Raw genomic sequence first — 18,163 nt, 5'->3', positions numbered from 1 at the left:
AAATCGCGTTTGTCAGGGAGAAATATAAATTTTTCAAACTAAATTATTTGTTGTGAACATGATTCCCATTGATAACAAAAAACTTGGCGGCTATTTGTTTCTATGCCTCACTTTAAGATTTCAAAACACGAAAAATACCCACAATGCAATAATTATAACATTTTTACTGATAAGAGAACCAATTAACATTAGGCCTATTATATTAATATTCTATTTTATTAATATTGCTAACTGTACACTTCTTTAAATAGAGAAATCACAATTTTACGAAAGATATATTTTTTAAAGCTAGCATACATCTTGTAAAATCGTGAACACGATGTAGACTAGCTTTAGAAAAGAACGATTTTAAATAACTTAGCGGAAGTAACTTTTCTATTATTTATTTTTTACCGATTTAATAAAAATATTCACATTTGGTTTGAAAAATACTAGCTGGCAAGTACGAGAACAAGAAATTTGTGACCTAATTACACGCCCTATTGCTCCGTCAGTATATTAATTTTTTTATATTTAAAAAAAAATTTACATCTTAGTATTTATTGTTTACTAAGTATTTTAAGATATCTTCATGTGCCGATTTTTTAACTTTTATTCATTTATTTTTTTAATCTGACAAATTTATAGAATTAAAAACAAAATCTATGTTAACAAAACTAGTTTGAGTTCCCAGTGTTCCCCGAGTTCCTGTTCCTGTTGTCCCTAACGGAACCGGACAAATCCAGGCCACCGAGACCCAGGATGTTTGTGGCCGGTCCGGTCCGGCTGCTGTCCGTGCTGTTCAGGCCTCTGATAGCTGTCAGCGTGCTGTTGCTGACAGCCGGCAGCTCGTCATCATCGTCGTCACTCTCGCCGTCACAGTGTAGCTCAAACAGCGGGATGCCGCACGTGACGTTCCGGCATCCGGCCTCCGTCATCAAGATGGCGTTCATGATGGCCTCCACGATGGCGGTCTCGTAGTTGATGCGGACACAGATGCTCTCGGGCAGGGTCACGTTGATGGAGCCTGGGGGTGAGGGTCGTGGGGGGAGGGGGAGTCACTAAGTTTAGACATAACTACAAGTTTTGAAATCAGTCACACTACAATCACACGTTTTAATAAAAATGTCTACATATCTTTTTGTTCAGATTAGGTCAACAAAAACTTCTAAAAAACTACCTAAACCTGCTGTATAGCCCATATGTGGTCATTCTATAATTGAGAGCTCGCTATTTTAAGAATCTAGGCAAACTTACAAGCTACAAGATTAAATAATTTAATTTTAATGTAATGAGATGTACTTGGTGGATATTAGCACATTTAAACAACAGCTCAAAAACCAACCCCCCCCCCCCCCAGCCCCAACCCCCCCGAGCCCCACCCCCCCCCCCCCTCCAACCCTCTCATCAGCAGCCCGCCTCTAGGCTTATCTTTTCTCCATTTCCCAGCCCAGCGAGGTCGCAAGGGACGTAATTACTCAATGTTTACTTTGTGTCGTGGCCCAGTGTTATAGATGGCAGTGGACAGGGAGGGAAGCACCAGGTACGACCAGGGGAGGTAATTCTCCCAAATGGTGTTCAGGAGAAAGTAAACTCAGCCAGACGTCCAGCGGGACCTTCAAAAATAGGTTTCTCCGCGGAGTCATTTCAGCGGCTCTACTTCCCTAATGAAACGGACGATTCGAGTTTCAATTAAAAATTTAGTTCGAGATCCAATTTGGCGATTTAAAAATAGAAGCACAATTGCTTGGCGGTTGCTTAATGTTAGCTTGATCTACAGGGAGAGGGGGTGAGAGTTCTACAGCGGGGGGGGGGGGGGGGGGGTGGTGAGGTACTTACCGTTAGCCTTAGGGGGGGGGGGTGACAAGTTTACTTACCGTTAGCCTTAGTGGGTGGGGGTGACAAGTTTATTTACCGCTAGCCTTAGTGGGGGGGGGGGGGGACAAATTTACTTACCGTTAGCCTTAGTGGAGGGGGGACAAGTTTACTTACCGTTAGCCTTAGTGGGGGGGGGGGATAAGTTTACTTACCGTTAGCCTTAGTGGGGGGGGGGGTGACGAGTTTACTTACCGTTAGCCTTAGTGGGGTGGGGACAAGTTTACTTACCGTTAGACTCGGCGGGGGTGGGGATGCCAATCAGTTGCAGGGCAGCACGCTTGGAGCGACCCGAGTGGGTGGAGGTGAGGGTGTGGAAGAGACCCGCGACCCGCGTGACGTCACTGGGCAGCTCCTCCTTGTCCTCCTGCCCGGGGAAGTGGTAGCCGGGGTTGGTGGCGTGACGTAGGGCGGCCGACGCCCTCACGTGCAGGCTCACGGCCTCGTTCTGGGCCTCACAGTTGATCTTAGACCTGTGGGGTGGGGGAGCGGTGTGTTACAGCCACATGACGTCATATGGCGTAAGGGGGGGGGGGTGGAGATGACACGGCTACATGACGTCATTGAGCTATTAGGGGACAGTGTGTATGTGTGTGTGTGTGTATGTGTGTGTGTGTGTGTGTGTGTGTTTCTCTTTACGGGAATAATTTTAAAACATAATCATTTTTTAACATTAACATAACATCACAATAAAACCACAATAACACCATAACACCACCTTGACACCGACAGAATTTTATCAGAAAACCACCACAACACCCCCATAACATTACAACAACACCACCACAACACCGACAAGACATTACCACAACACCACCACAACACCCCACTCATCATTTCATTCATTCTTTAGCTGCTTACTCTCGAAAGACGATCGGACGATATTGATTGGAGATCTACAAGCAGAGCCTTAACAGCAAGATGAGAAGAACCAAATGATGTCCATATATCAGACCCGCCTCTCGCACAATACTATTTAATACATCCACAACGCCATCCTACCACAACCATAACACAATTCTAACACAACTATAACACTACTATAACACACACAAATAACAACCAGTCAATTACAGGAAAGAATTTAGCTAACTTTCTTGTAATGACTGGGTGCTTTAAAGACATTTCAGCAGCTGGTATTTGACACATCTGTGGCAGATATTATTCAACAAATATGCATTTTTTTTAAATAGTCAATAAGTCAGGTGAAGTTGATTTCGAGTACCATATTAATAAATATAAGACCTGACCAGGTGATGTATCAACCGACCTGACCAGGTGATGTTTACAGTGACCTGACCAGGTGATGTATAAAGCGACCTGATCAGGTGCTGTATAAAGTGACATAGTATAATGTAACACAACTCACTTGTCGATACACTCTCTCTCCGTCAGACCGTAGACCTGGCCCGTGGGGCAGGTCAGCAGGGTCAGGTTAAAGTCCTCACACACGTAGTAGCTGTTGCACGTCTGGTCCTGCCAGTTGGGGATCTCGCCGTCTGCTCGCCGGCATTTGATTGCAGACTTCTGCCGGAAGTGGGAAAAGAAAGAACATTTTTAACATTTTCATTGACAACACGTTAGCTGTTCTTGTGTAATCTTGCTAAAAGTCTAATATTTATGTATTTTTTGTTTAAATTATTTTGTTTCGCTATCTTTATATACTTGTGATGTTTTACAAATGACATACCTGTTCTTTGGGTTCTGTTTCCTGTGCTGACGTCACTATAGCGCAGACCGCAACTATCGCTAAACAGACAAAGAGAGATAACCATTAAAAACAATGTTTCCAGTTGTAGATCACAGTATACTTTCCCTTGATTTGGTGCTATATATATTTTTTCAACAATGACTGGACGAAACATTTTGGTCTGAGGTATTTTATTACAGTTTAACAACTGCACGTAAAATTATATTCAACTTATTCAACGTTTCAAAAAATTAGCATCAAAACTCAAACTGTAAACAGTGCTATGGTTTAGCGTCTTGTCTTCTTACAGAAATTATAACAAAAATATTAATAAGTAGCCTATTGAGAAAAACCGTTGTCATTTGTAATGTCAAGTATAGTGTGGTTAAAAGCCTGACAAAAATCAGATGGAGAGAGTAAAGAAACAATAACAGTTGAAATTATTTATGGTAAAATGACCAGTGGCAGCTAAATTACTGTGAAGCTTTTGGGGCGATAGACAAAACAAATGGACATGGCCATCTGCAGAACAAGTATTTATTTAAAAACATCGCTAGTTACAACAAGTAAGAAATGCCAAAGAGATGTAGCTCTATATGTGCTATTTACATTATTTTATCTCACTACTGTAGTCTCAATGCTAACTATGTAAATTGTATCTCGTCGTATTATAGTTTTAACTGACTAATTAAATTTGATGAAGAATTTAATGTGAACCACGCAACCCTTTTTCCATAGTGGTAGGTTAATACAGCTCACTAGACAAATCTAACACAGTAACCACTCTTTAAATTACGTAAACACTTACAAAGTTTTTATTCGCATTGGCTTAAATCATAGAACAAAGAATTAATGATCAACCTACCCAGCATAACATATTTAGTGCTAGTGTCCATGTTTAGATTTTGTATCGAAGATAGATTTAACGAAGATAGATTTAACGTGTATGTGCAGGTGAATGATGAGGTTACTTCACTAGACTTGTACCTGGTTTATATAGTCCCCACCCTAGAGGACGTGTGGTGTGCTGTACAACTCACCTGTGTGACGTAACAAGCTCACACAACAGGACTCAGCAGGGCCTCACCTGGACGTGACCTCAACAAACTGTCCACACTCCTCAGTGGTGGCAGGTCTTAACATTCGTTTTGTTTCATTCGTCGTGCAGTCGCTGTGTCTGTCACGTCCTACTGCCCTTTACGGCTTTAGGTCTGATACAGGTCTACTTGTGAAGGTAACTAAAAAATATTTTAGTTTTCTGTGTCATTTTGGGAAAAGGGGTGGGGTAACTTATTCGCATAATCTGAATGAGGGACTCATCAATATTAACATAAACAATAATCTGTAAATGTTTTATGGATTAGTGATTGTGCATAAATGACGTCAGGGGATTAAAAACAGAGTTTTATCTAAATCCCATCCCCCACCCAATAATGACGTCTAAACGTTCTCAATCTGGAACGTTTAGCCAAAATGCTGCTACCGTGTAAGTTTCAAAGTCCTATTAATAGGCTATTAGTGATAAAACTATAACAGCAACAACAATTTTTAAATAATGTTAATCTAATCTATTATTAGTTGTTGTTTTTTTATATATAATTTAATACGTTTCATGCATGTTTGAGGGAAGCCAGTGCTTGTTATTATGTTTTATTGTTGTACTTTTGTATAATTGATTTAACTTTGAAAGGTCCTGAACAAATGAAGATAGTCATTGAATGTAGCGTGAGAGAATCAAATGGACTTTGACTCGAGTAGAACAGTATGAAGTTCATTGTTGTCTGTCGTTGTCAAGTATGAGGGGGAAAACGTATTTGGTGAATGTATGAGTGTACGTGGGGACCTCCTGACAACTTACTACACATCACACGTCTTCTCTCCCCCCCCCCTCTTCCCCCATTGTCTGTGGTCACGTGTAATTTGTTTCACACCTGTATGTGCTTGTGTGTGAGCACAGGTCAAATAATAAATTATTAGGCTACTATGATTGCTATCTATTTCTAGTAGCCGGTTCATATTTTTTTTACACTAGAAACAGTAATTCAGGGGCGGGGGGGGGGGGGGCTGTACATTGAAAGTGTGTGCATAGTCTAGTACTGAAGTAGACAATACGATATAATTTTAGCCGTAGGGTCAAAATAAAGTTTAGTAGTTTATTTTTTTAATGTTGAGCAAATCATGTAGGCTTTCATATAGATCTAATTATGACAATTTGATAATTTGCAAGATTGTGGTTTTTATTTCCAAATAATCTTCCACTGCTCCAATTAATCCGCCACTTAAATATCACCTCTTGTATTCTAGTGGGCTAAGGAAAATAAATTTACTTGTTTCGTCATAACAGTCTTAGTAATTTTAAAATAGTAATATTTATAATTTGTGGTAATGTTATTATTACTTTTTAAAGAATTAAATTACAAAAGATTCATCGCAACTGATGTTTCCAAGTCTGAGATGTGTTGCAGTCATTAAAAATAATTGTTAACTTAAAATGCGAAACATTTATTTATATATTTTCGGAAGTTAATCTTACTGTTGTAGCAACAGCAAACCTGGACTACTACAGTATTTATAATATCGATTACGAAATCGAATAACCAAATTATTTTGTATACGCTAGTTTTGGCTGACGGACCAAATAGCATCTTTAATTATTTTTATAAAATGTATGCATTATATATCAACTACATGTTTTAATTTTTCACTTGTAGAAAATTTTAAAATGCTGATTGAGTTTTAACAACATCAACTGCAACAGTTGTACTCGATTATGTCCTATCTTCACAACGTTACAGATGCTTCCGTTTAAAAAAAAGTTAAAAACTAGATGTTCGAGTAACAAGAATAACACCACAGGATAAAAACAGTTCTACTCAATATGAGCCTATAATATTGTATTCAATAAAATAAATAACAATGATAATATAGATCTGTTGGCCAATATGCCTAATTCTATGTGATAAAACTATTTAAATTTCAAAATAATTGTTGTAAGTACTCGATCTAGAATCCCAATCTAGAATCTAGATCTAGATAAAATATTAAAAAGATATACTTATACAGATTAGACAGATATATATAGGCCTAGCTAGATCTAGAATTTAGAGAGTAGAAGCTAAGAATCTAATCTAATAGTATTTTATTTTTATTAGGGATCTACCAGTAGATCTAAGTAGTAGTAAGAAGTAATTAAAAATGAAATCAAATATTCAGTCATTCACACTTAATTTCAATCAATCTGTTAATAATAATAAATAATGACTACACTCAATCACGAATCAATCACTTTTATCTCTAATTGCAAAGTTCCCAATGAGAACTAACTTTAGAATTTGATAATTAGGATCAAGACTTCTAGACTCTGTGAGCCTATCTACCACTCTACGTGACTTGATCAGCACTGATTAATTATTAATTTAAAAGGTCTAAACTCTACACATGGTATTTAATATTTATTTAGTTTAGACTATATCACTTTATCAGGGGTCTCCAAACTTTTCAGCCCAAGGGTTGCATTAACTGTCAAATACCAGATTGGGGGCCAGAGTTACTTCCAGGCATCTCTTCGGGGTTATGGAGGCCTCCCCCCTCAATGAACATCTACCCCCCCCCCCCCCAACAAAATATAATTTACATAGAACTATTTTCAAATTTCAAGTGTTTTGAGATAATGGCACTTCGGTTGAGTTGAGGTAGGGGGTCATCCATAAATGACGTCATATTTGTAGGGGGAGGGGGTCCTTAATTTTGTGACGGTGTGTGATGAGGGGGAGGGGTCAGACGGTGTGACATCACACTCTAGCATTATAAGAAAGCAATGTTAGAAAATTAATTTTAGCCATTATTTCATGTTTTAGAAAACTGTTTTAATAAATTGAAATAGGAATTGATTAAAATACTCTATACTGACAGAGTTCAGACAAGATTTTGGAAAAAGAATGTATTTTAAGAAAAATTCAACAGCAATTTTGAAAGGGGTTGTAGGATGAGGTGTGATGTCATTTTAGGGGGGGGGGTCTGGTTTTTTGTGACAATGTGTAATGGAGGGAAGGGGGGAGGTAGAAAAAATCATCAAAAAATGTATTTCGTCATTTAAGGATGACCTCCTAGGGCTGACCAAAGTTAGATTTTTTTTTGGCAAAGGGTCAAAATGTTTATTTTTAACTTCATTTGTTATCTATGATTTGATCAGTGTAACAAATGAGTATTTAATTTATTAGACTTCAGACTATAATAGAATACTTCCATTTATCAATTATAATACTTGCATATAGGCCTACTGTTTTCAATGATAAAATCCCTTTAGTTTAATATTTGATACTTGCGTGTATATCAATTAAAAATTTAAGGGTCTAAAATTGTTTTTTTATTTAATAATTTAAGAATAGCAATTGCTGGTTTGAATAGGCCTTTAATATCTCTAAACAGTCCTTCTATGCTGTTAAAGAAAATAAACTCCTTGCTATCATTTACTCTCTTCTGCTGACTCCTGTGTATTCAAATTTAATTAATTAATTTACAATTGATTAAAACATATAACATTTTCCAATCAATCTCTATGTGCTGTTTATTAAACCAGTTATTTACTTTGCAGATATTTATCAGCTGTACAGTATCTAGCAGTCTAAAATGTCTGACATACATTCCACGTGTATTAGCTTTGAGTCGGCTTGTGAGGAGTTGGCTATGGACAAACCAGCTTACATTGCCAAAATGTTGGAAAGAGAAAAAGAAAACAATGTTCTGTAAGTTTACAGAACAGATCTGTCAGATCTACCCTTCAACTTTTGCAAAACAAGTATAAAGTAGAGCCTACAATCACATGTTATAAGAATATCTTTGTGAAAATGAATTAATTTTTGTTTCGTCTAATGCACAAATTATGCATTAAATTATCCTATCAGAATTTCATCTTAGTAAATTACCTAGAATTTGTAAAATATTTTAGATAAAATATTGAGTATCAAATTTTCCAAGAAATCACATTTAATAATTCCCTTACAAATACAATAATATTTGATAATTCCCTATCAAATACAACTGCTTAAAAAGTCTCTATACCAACAACATTACAATTTACTTGTGTAATTTTTCCTGTAGCAAGAAATCAAGTAAACCGTAAGTATAGTTGTTACAGGCGTGGGTTATGCTTTTTTCGTTGGTTATTTTGTTTTCAACTTTTGTTAGTCAACGTAATGGGCTGTGGTTGATACTAAGTTACTTGCTAAAATAATTGTGTTTATAGTTGTACAACTATGTATGATGGTGTAGGGTTTTATACTTCAATAAATAACATCATTTCTCCACATCTACATTTTCAATGTTGTGTGTGTGTGATCTATATTTACAGATTCCATATAAAGCTGTGTTTGGAATCAAATAATTGTGTGTTTTTAAAATGTAAACATTGTTTTTGATACCTAACAGATGGGTGGTGGTGAAAAGTATTTTATACAGCAGACCTCACACTTAGCTGTAACTGAATTAAAAACATTTTTTTTTGTAAATTCGTGTACTACAAACCATGCTGTTCAAATTCTACTTCATGATCCTAACCCTATTGCCTTTAGATTTTTTGAACATCACAGATGTTTCTACTAGTGTTAATTAGGATGTAGATATTTCAGACTATCTATTACTTAATACATCAACACACTTCAAATATTAAAAATCATGTATGGTATGGCATGTACCATGTCACATACAACAGCATATATCTCACTGCATGTATTACCCAGCATATGTTATGTCACATACATCATAACAAACATCACACATATTGTAAATGTAAAGCACACCATTTTTAGTGAAAAAAAGTTGTTTTAATAGTGCTCATGATCCACATTTGCTTTGAATTATTTTTGCATGTTCCCTGTCATGAATCACCTCTCAATGTTGATATTTTCAGTGCATGCTCCACCTCTGTATTCAATAATCTCTAAACATTTTTACCTGTTTCCCTTTTACTGTTAGACTGGCTGTACCCCTCAATAAACTTGTATTTGAATTTTTCTTCATTAAATGTTTCATTTTGTAACTAGAGAGAAGTATCTAATTTCAACAAAACTTACATATTAGTTGAAATTTGAAAACATACAATTTTAATTTCAACTTACAAACATGTTTTCAGCTAAGAAAATTAGTAAATGCTTTAGGGAAAAATATGTATTTGTTATTATCAGACTAATGAAGATAAGAACGTAATGAAACTATGTATTCTTTTCTGATTAACAAAACATGATTATCAGTAATTTGAGCATTGTTAAAGGAAACAACAAAACTTCTTTTAATAGTAGCATGCTAAAGTAGGGAGTAGTGTATATTTTATGTTGTTTAATTTTTAAATTCTAAATAGTATATGTTGTTGTTTTTTTTTAAGGAATATCAACAAAATAGCTTACCTGTTAATCCTTATCAAACTAAATATAAATAATCAATAATTTTTTCAATAATTCTGGAAATGACTCATGTTTTTATTTCTGTTTCCAGAGAGTTCCAGGAATCAATGCACCTGTACCTGGCAGGTGACCACCCCCAGCTGACCACCGCCAGAATCATGGACGACGATTGTCTCATCCTGTACAAGACCCTGGAGGTCAATAGATTTGTACGCAGCATTGACCTCAGGTACAACGTCATCACAGATAAGGGGGCCTTCATTCTCGGGAAACTTCTAGCAGTAAGAAATCCTTTCCATCTTTCTTGTCCACTGTTTTGTGATTAGGGTTGATGGATTTTTATTATGAGCTTTTTTTTTTTATTAAATTTTTTCTATTATTTTTTTTTAAATTATCATTAACAAAAGTTGTTTAAATAGTAGGAATTTGTTTATGTTCAGTTTTACTCTGCTCGCTGTTCAGCTCTATATAAATAGTAGTCCAATCTTTATTTTGTTTCAGATAAATAAATTTATCGAGGAGATTAACATTATGTGTAATGATTTTGGAGGGGATGGTGCAGTAGCCATTGCTCATGCTCTCAGGGTAGGTGTTTTACTTTCACGCAGTGTGTAGCCTAGTCATCAGTGTGGTGTAGCTACCACAGACACTATGATACTCTGTAAGCTATTTTTAAGTATGGTGTAAATACCAGAAACACTTCTGTGTACTGTGTAGGCTAGACAACAAAATGGTGTAACTACCACAAATTCTTTTGTGTACTGTGTAGACCAGTGTTGTTTAACTACCACAAATACATTTATATATAGATAATTTTAGCTTATTGTTTTAATTATAGAAAATGTATTATACCCATGTTAAAATGTTTATCTAGACCAACACCACACTAAAAGTTTTACGCTTGAATGGAAATAAAATGGGGAACAAGGGTGGTATGGCCTTTGCCCAGGCCCTTCAGATAAACACAACCTTAGAAAGCCTTGACATTGGTGATGCTGACCTGGTGAGTGGCTTTTTAGAGGATTCAAGGTCATTACATTCTTGAAAGTTGATTTCTACTAAATTTCTTCACTTTATCGTGTTTTTAAATTCCTCAAACAATTAATGCTGTACCAAAACTTGAGTTGTAATTTTATAAATGTGTTACTTATTTTGATCATTACTTGCGTACTCTGACTTAAAAATGTCCACCAAATCAGACAATCGAATGCCTGATAGCTCTGGCCACAGTACTGCGAGACAACCACACGCTCAAGGCACTCAACGTCAACAGACCACTGCTGTGGACAGTACAGGAGGAACCAACTGACCACTTCACCAGGATGATTAAGGTGGGTGGGGGAGGTGGGTGTACTACACACTGATGATCAAGGTGGGTGGGGGAGGTGGGTGGGGGAGGTAGGAGGGGTACGACACTGATGATCCAGGTGGGTGGGGGAGGTGGGTGGGGTACTACACACTGATGATCTAGGTGGGTGGGGTACTACACACTGATGATCTAGGTGGGTGGGGTACTACACACTGATGATCATGGTGGGTGGGGGAGGTGGGTGGGGTACTACACACTGATGATCTAGGTGGGTGGGGTACTACACACTGATGATCTAGGTGGGTGGGGTACTACACACTGATGATCATGGTGGGTGGGGGAGGTGGGTGGGGTACTACACACTGATGATCTAGGTGGGTGGGGTACTACACACTGATGATCATGGTGGGTGGGGGAGGTGGGTGGGGTACTACACACTGATGATCTAGGTGGGTGGGGTACTACACACTGATGATCATGGTGGGTGGGGGAGGTGGGTGGGGTACTACACACTGATGATCATGGTGGGTGGGGGAGGTGGGTGGGGTACTACACACTGATGATCATGGTGGGTGGGGGAGGTGGGTGGGGTACTACACACTGATGGTCAAGGTGGGTGGGGGGAAATATGGTAGATGGGATACTCTACTCAGGGGATGTTGGGGTGAGTATGGGGTAGTAGGTTTTCTCCACACAGATTATTAAGGTGGAGGGAATGGAAATGGGGGGTGGAGAGGGTTGCTAGTGGTTCTCAAGCTTAATGTGCAAGATCTTCTGGACTTTCTAGCTTGGCATGGGTTATGCAAGTAAGAAATCTTATTTTAAAATTCTGTTTACCTAACAAAGGTTGTCAAAAAGACTGTTATTTAGTTATTTAAGAAATTCAGTTTATCAATTAAAATATGCAAGCACTATGTCACATGACATACACAAACGCCATGTCATGTTCTATACCCTGTAGGTCAACAAAGGACTACGAGAACTTCACATGCAAAAGTTTAACATGCGAGATTTAGGTGCTTGTCGTTTTGCTGAAAATCTGGTTCACAATTTCACCCTGACATACTTGAATCTTAGCTGGTAGGTTTACAATCTTAGCTGGTAGGTTTACAATCTTAGCTGGTAGGTTTACACTCTTAGCTGGTAGGTTTACAATCTTAGCTGGTAGCTTTACAATCTTAGCTGGTAGGTTTACAATCTTAGCTGGTAGGTTTACAATCTTAGCTGGTAGGTTTACAATCTTAGCTGGTAGGTTTACAATCTTAGCTGGTAGGTTTACACTCTTAGCTGGTAGGTTTACAATCTTAGCTGGTAGGTTTACAATCTAAGCTGGTAGGTTTACAATCTTAGCTGGTAGGTTTACAATCTTAGCTGGTAGATTTACAATCTTAGCTGGTAGGTTTACAATCTTAGCTGGTAGGTTTACAATCTTAGCTGGTAGGTTTACAATCTTAGCTGGTGGGCTTACAATCTTAGCTGGTAGGTTTACAATCTTAGCTGGTAGGTTTAAAATCTTAGCTGGTAGGTTTACAATCTTACCCTGATACAATCTTAGCCTGATACAATCTTAGCTGGTAGGTTTACACTCTTAGCTGGTAGGTTTACACTCTTAGCTGGTAGGTTTACAATCTTACCCTGATACAATCTTAGCTGGTAGGTTTACACTCTTAGCTGGTAGGTTTACAATCTTAGCTGGTAGGTTTACAATCTTACCCTGATACAATCTTAGCTGGTAGGTTTACAATCTTAGCTGGTAGGTTTACAATCTTAGCTGGTAGGTTTACAATCTTAGCTGGTAGGTTTACACTCTTAGCTGGTAGGTTTACAATCTTAGCTGGTAGGTTTACAATCTTACCCTGATACAATCTTAGCTGGTAGGTTTACAATCTTAGCTGGTAGGTTTACAATCTTAGCTGGTAGGTTTACACTCTTAGCTGGTAGGTTTACAATCTTAGCTGGTAGGTTTACACTCTTAGCTGGTAGGTTTACACTCTTAGCTGGTAGGTTTACAATCTTAGCTGGTAGGTTTACAATCTTAGCTGGTAGGTTTACAATCTTACACTGATACAATCTTAGCTGGTAGGTTTACAATATTAGCAGGTAGGTTTTCAATCTTACCCTGATACAATCATAGCTGGTAGGTTTACAACTTCAGTTTAAAGAGCCTCTATAAAAACTGGTTAAATCTGGTTATAATGTTGTTGTTCTCAGTTATAGCATGACACCACTAATAGCTTGTACTGCTTGACCAGAAATCAATTTTGACTTTTTTAAAAGTAAAATTTAGTCAGAAGAAAAGCATTTAAAAGCTTCATTTGTATTAAATTGTATTGTTTTATTTCTTAAATTTCAACTGAATCATTTTTTTTTTTAAATTATTTTTATTTTTAAAAATTCATGCAAATTTTCATTGTTGTCTCCCTTACAGTAATAGAATAACGAGAGACGGTGTGAAAGAGTTATCCAAGGTTTTAAAACTAAACACAGCACTTAGGGTGCTAGACTTGAGTTTCAACAGACTGGAGGATGATGGGGCCATGCATCTGGCAGAGGCCATTGGCCCTTACAACACAACATTAGAGTGGTAAGTCCTACAGGACATTAGGGGACAATGTGGCCATTGGCCCTTACAACACAACATTAGAGTGGTAAGTCCTACAGGACATTAGGGGACAATGTGGCCATTGGCCCTTACAACACAACATTAGAGGGGTAAGTTCTACAGGACATTAGGGGACAATGTGGCCATTGGCCCTTACAACACAACATTAGAGGGGTAAGTCCTACAGGACATTAGGGGACAATGTGGCCATTGGCCCTTACAACACAACATTACAGTGGTAAGTCCTAAAGGACATTAGGGGACAATGTGGCCATTGGCCCTTACAACACAACATTAAAGGGGTAAGTCCTACAGGGCATGGGGCCATGCATCTGTCAGAGGCCATTGGCACTATTTTTAATTTTAAAATGATGAACTTGTTTCATATTTTTTAATAATTAATATTATTTTTAATTTAAACTAGTAATTTTATTGTTTCTTTTTTTTTTAATTATCTGTATTGGATTTTCAAATAATTAACTTACTTGGGTTTGTAAATAACTTTTCATGAATAAATAATTTACTTTTTAGGGTTTCAAAATGATTAACTACCATATCTATTTTGTTATGTCCATTATCATTGGGGGGTTTTTTAGCCTTGAATCTGTTAGTTTAATCTGCTGGTATAGTTTTAAATATACTGCTTGTTAACTTAAATACTCTAGGTATAGATTTAAACTTATCATCAATCCTCTAGGTATATATTGAAACTGTTAACTTAAATCTACTTGGTAATGATGAATTTTTTTATCTAGCCTGAACATTGTTTCCAACAAGATTGGACCTAAAGGCTTGTGCAGCATAGCCGACGCCCTGAACTACAACTCAACACTGACGTCGCTGTACATTTGGGGGAATGAGTTTGATGACACTGTTTGTATGGTCAGTTCTTTACTGTAAATCTCTACATTTGATGACACTGTTTGTATGGTCAGTTTTTTACTGTAAACCTCTACATTTGATGACACTGTTTGTATGGTCAGTTCTTTACTGTAAATCTCTACATTTGATGACACTGTTTGTATGGTCAGTTTTTTACTGTAAACCTCTACATTTGATGACACTGTTTGTATGGTCAGTTCTTTACTGTAAACCACTGTTTGTATGGTCAGTTCTTTACTGTAAATCTCTGTTTGTATGATCAGTTCTTTACTGTAAAACTCTACCTTTGATGAAACTGTTTGTATGGTCAGTTCTTTACTGTAAACCTCTTTAGTTTGTACTGTCTGATAATGAACTTTTTAAATAATATATTTTTGTACAATTTTTAACTTTCACTTAGTGACTACGTACAAAAAATATTTATAAACAATAATAAATTTTTAATTACAAATTTCCTTTTTTTAAAACAAAATGTTTCATGCATCAATAATCCTGTCAGATTTAATTACATCTCATGCCTGACTACATTTTAAAGTGAAAGTTGAAGACATTACGTCACACTTCCACAGGCGTATGCTGAACACCTCCACAGCAACCGCTTGCTGGAACCCAACTGCGACATACACACGTACGTGGTAGATGGGAAGGTTTACCTCAGCCAGACGGGCTACATGCTCCGACGACATTACTACTACGCTCCCATATTTGGGGACGACGTGCCCGAGTGGCAGATCAGGGGGGAGCACCCACGCAGGGCAGATCACACTGTCACCATCATCAATGAGGAGGAGTTCAACTGCACGATGTGACCTAATTTGATCTTATGTTAAGAAATTGATTACAATTAATTACCGAGAGCCAGTTGCAGTTTTGTAATAATTTTTGTCTGTGATCACCTTTCAGTCAATTTTTTTTTTACCGCAAAAATGTAAAGCCCCAAAAGATTTTTAATGTTGATAATATAGTTTTTACTTAAAAAAACAACATAAAAACTTATTTTTTTAAACTCAATTAATGGTTGCAGCTTCTAAAAACAGCATGTATAAAATATTGTCTGACAATATTAATCTGCAATTTATTGAAGGAAGAAACCATCCCTCTATATAGATATCACACATTTGAAGTAAATGAAAATTGCATAGTCCTTATCCAGTTTTTGGCATTGTGGTAGAGAGTTCAAATTTAAATCTTGAAAATATTTCTTAGTTTTGTTAAATAACTATGTATTCATTAAAATAGAACCACTAAAGTAAAGATTTGAAAGTGGTCAGTGCCTAAAGGTTTGACCACTGCTGCCCACAGTATTGTCAATTGAAGAATTTGATTGGCTGGTCCGTTTTGTCCATTTTAATCAGGAGATAATTTGCAAATACTTGGTCAGCTGTGACAATAATTTATTGAAATGTATTTACAAATCTTAAATTATCAGTAAATATTGTCCACTAATTTAAGAGAGAAGTTTTTATTTTGAGTCATTACGGGCTGTATTTGTCAACATCCTGTTTTTTTAGAAAAATTCTAATTTTGTATTCTGTAACCATTTTAAACTGCTACATCTGTTTACTTTTGATACTGTATTTTATACTCCTGTACAAATAAATGTTACGTTTGAAGAATTTAGCATTGTTACACCAAGAAAAATTGTTTAACATCAGTTGTCATCATCAACATGGATTTGGTTTGTCATCTTGAAAAACTCCATTTCAAAATAAATTTGTTTTGGTTTTATTTTTAATTAGCTTCCAGTTGTTAACGTTTAGTATAATTAATGATAATTAATTAGAATCTTAGAAAATATTAGGGCCTATAGATTAAGATTTAAAAAATATGTTTTAGGAATCAATCATAATTTAAATGACGTGAACACCAGAAGAATATTATGTCTAGACTAAAAAATATTTCAGATGCATGGAATCTGTGTGGATCTAGAGGGTTGAATAGTCTGGCTAGTCCAAACATCGAGGCTATTTTCGTCTTCTAGTTGGCTGAAATGTTTACAATTTAGAATCGCTAGCTACCATGTAAATGTAGTGGCTTTGTTCGTGGATCACTGTGCTATGGGCTAATTTCTACTGAAGCCTTCCTTCTGATATTTGATTTCACTCTCGATGTGATCACGTGATATCATGAGACGAGTTTTTTGTTTGTCCAGTTTTTTTTTTACTGCTCTGCTTACATTTAGAATAGAGTGGCACCGTGAAAAACGTGAATCCCGTCTGTGTTTGTCTGCTGCTGTTTGATGGCTCTTGCAGTGTGGTGTGTAATCAATGCTCTGTCTTTAATGAGCCGGCTAACACAAATAATGCACCCCCTTTTCAAACCTTTAATAGGGGCCTACTGAATTTTTAAAATAACAAATGTTCTCTAGCGTCTGGTGTAGACGTCCAAGCAAATATTCCGAATAAGCGTGGAGGTTATTCCACATATTCCGAATAGATGTACAATTTTTTGCTCATATTCCGAATAAGCGTGGAGGTTATTCCACATATTCCGAATAGATGTACAATTTTTTGCTCATATTCCGAATAGATGTACAATTTTTTTGCTCATATTCCGAATAGATGTACAATTTTTTGCTCATATTCCGAATAAGCGTGGAGGTTATTCCACACATTCCGAATAGATGTACAATTTTTTTTCTCATATTCATAAAATGTTTGAAAAAGAAACAAAGGAGATCACTCTAAATATTATCACTCGCTCTTCTAGACAAACGGACGAAATCCGGAAAATCCAAATGGACGAAATCCGGAAACGGAATGGACAAGTAAAGCCTCCATTTCAGTCCTAAAGATGCATAGGGCAGATGAAGTAGAGTTCATGTGTATCTTCACATCGGTATTAGAAAGGATAGTGTGGTCAGCACTATGCTCAGATGTCTATACTCTCCCCAGCGTGAGTCAGGTACCGATAAGAGCTGGATAGACTCAGGGACGTCCCCAGTCCGGAACTAGATTCGAACTCGAGATCTTCGGGCTAGCAACCGAATTGACAAATAGCAAACCGAAATGGACAAATAGCAAACCAAATGGACAAATAGCAAACCGAATGGACAAATAGCAAACCGAAATGGACAAATAGCAAACCGAATGGACAAATAGCAAACCGAAATGGACAAATAGCAAACCGAATGGACAAATAGCAAACCGAATGGACAAGTAGCAAACCGAATGGACAAATAGCAAACCGAATGGACAAATAGCAAACCGAATGGACAAGTAGCAAACCGAATGGACAAGTAGCAAACCGAATGGACAAATAGCAAACCGAATGGACAAATAGCAAACCGAATAGAGAAAATTGGGAAAAGGAACGGACAAATTATTATTGCAAAACCAAACGGACATTTGTCTGAACCAAATATGCTAAACAGGAAAACTATATAAACCAATGTTGTACCAAAATGTACATAGACGACGAACCATTTG

At 36.9% G+C, this 18,163-nt stretch overlaps 2 protein-coding genes across 3 annotated transcripts; one reads left to right on the top strand and one right to left on the bottom strand.

Annotated features, from left to right (window-relative positions):
• Positions 1 to 539: 539 nt before the first annotated feature.
• Positions 540 to 4,440, bottom strand: LOC131942932 (uncharacterized). Its single transcript, XM_059302901.1, has 5 exons — positions 4,410 to 4,440; positions 3,545 to 3,603; positions 3,224 to 3,381; positions 2,086 to 2,327; positions 540 to 1,006 (listed from the first exon to the last, which is right to left on the bottom strand). Exons 1-5 carry the CDS (start codon positions 4,438 to 4,440, stop codon positions 657 to 659), a joined length of 840 nt encoding a protein of 279 aa, XP_059158884.1. The 3' UTR covers positions 540 to 656.
• Positions 4,441 to 6,336: 1,896 nt separating this feature from the next.
• LOC131942946 (leucine-rich repeat-containing protein 34) lies at positions 6,337 to 16,243 on the top strand. Of its 2 annotated transcripts, XM_059302916.1 has the most exons (11): positions 6,337 to 6,534; positions 8,139 to 8,289; positions 8,645 to 8,662; positions 10,034 to 10,223; positions 10,444 to 10,527; positions 10,817 to 10,945; positions 11,142 to 11,273; positions 12,213 to 12,331; positions 13,680 to 13,835; positions 14,609 to 14,735; positions 15,305 to 16,243. In XM_059302916.1, the coding sequence occupies exons 2-11, from the start codon at positions 8,174 to 8,176 to the stop codon at positions 15,542 to 15,544; spliced, it is 1,311 nt and encodes a 436-aa protein (XP_059158899.1). In that variant the 5' UTR covers positions 6,337 to 6,534; positions 8,139 to 8,173; the 3' UTR covers positions 15,545 to 16,243. The 2 variants fall into 2 exon arrangements, with proteins under 2 accessions (XP_059158899.1, XP_059158900.1); XM_059302917.1 differs by lacking the exon at positions 8,645 to 8,662.
• Positions 16,244 to 18,163: the final 1,920 nt, after the last annotated feature.

Source organism: Physella acuta, unplaced genomic scaffold, assembly GCF_028476545.2.
Source record: "Physella acuta isolate Inbredline_101_S28 unplaced genomic scaffold, ASM2847654v3 ptg000434l, whole genome shotgun sequence".
NCBI lineage: Eukaryota > Metazoa > Mollusca > Gastropoda > Physidae > Physella > Physella acuta.
Note: the sequence above shows the minus strand (reverse complement) of the source record. Positions and strands in the feature narration are given on the sequence as shown.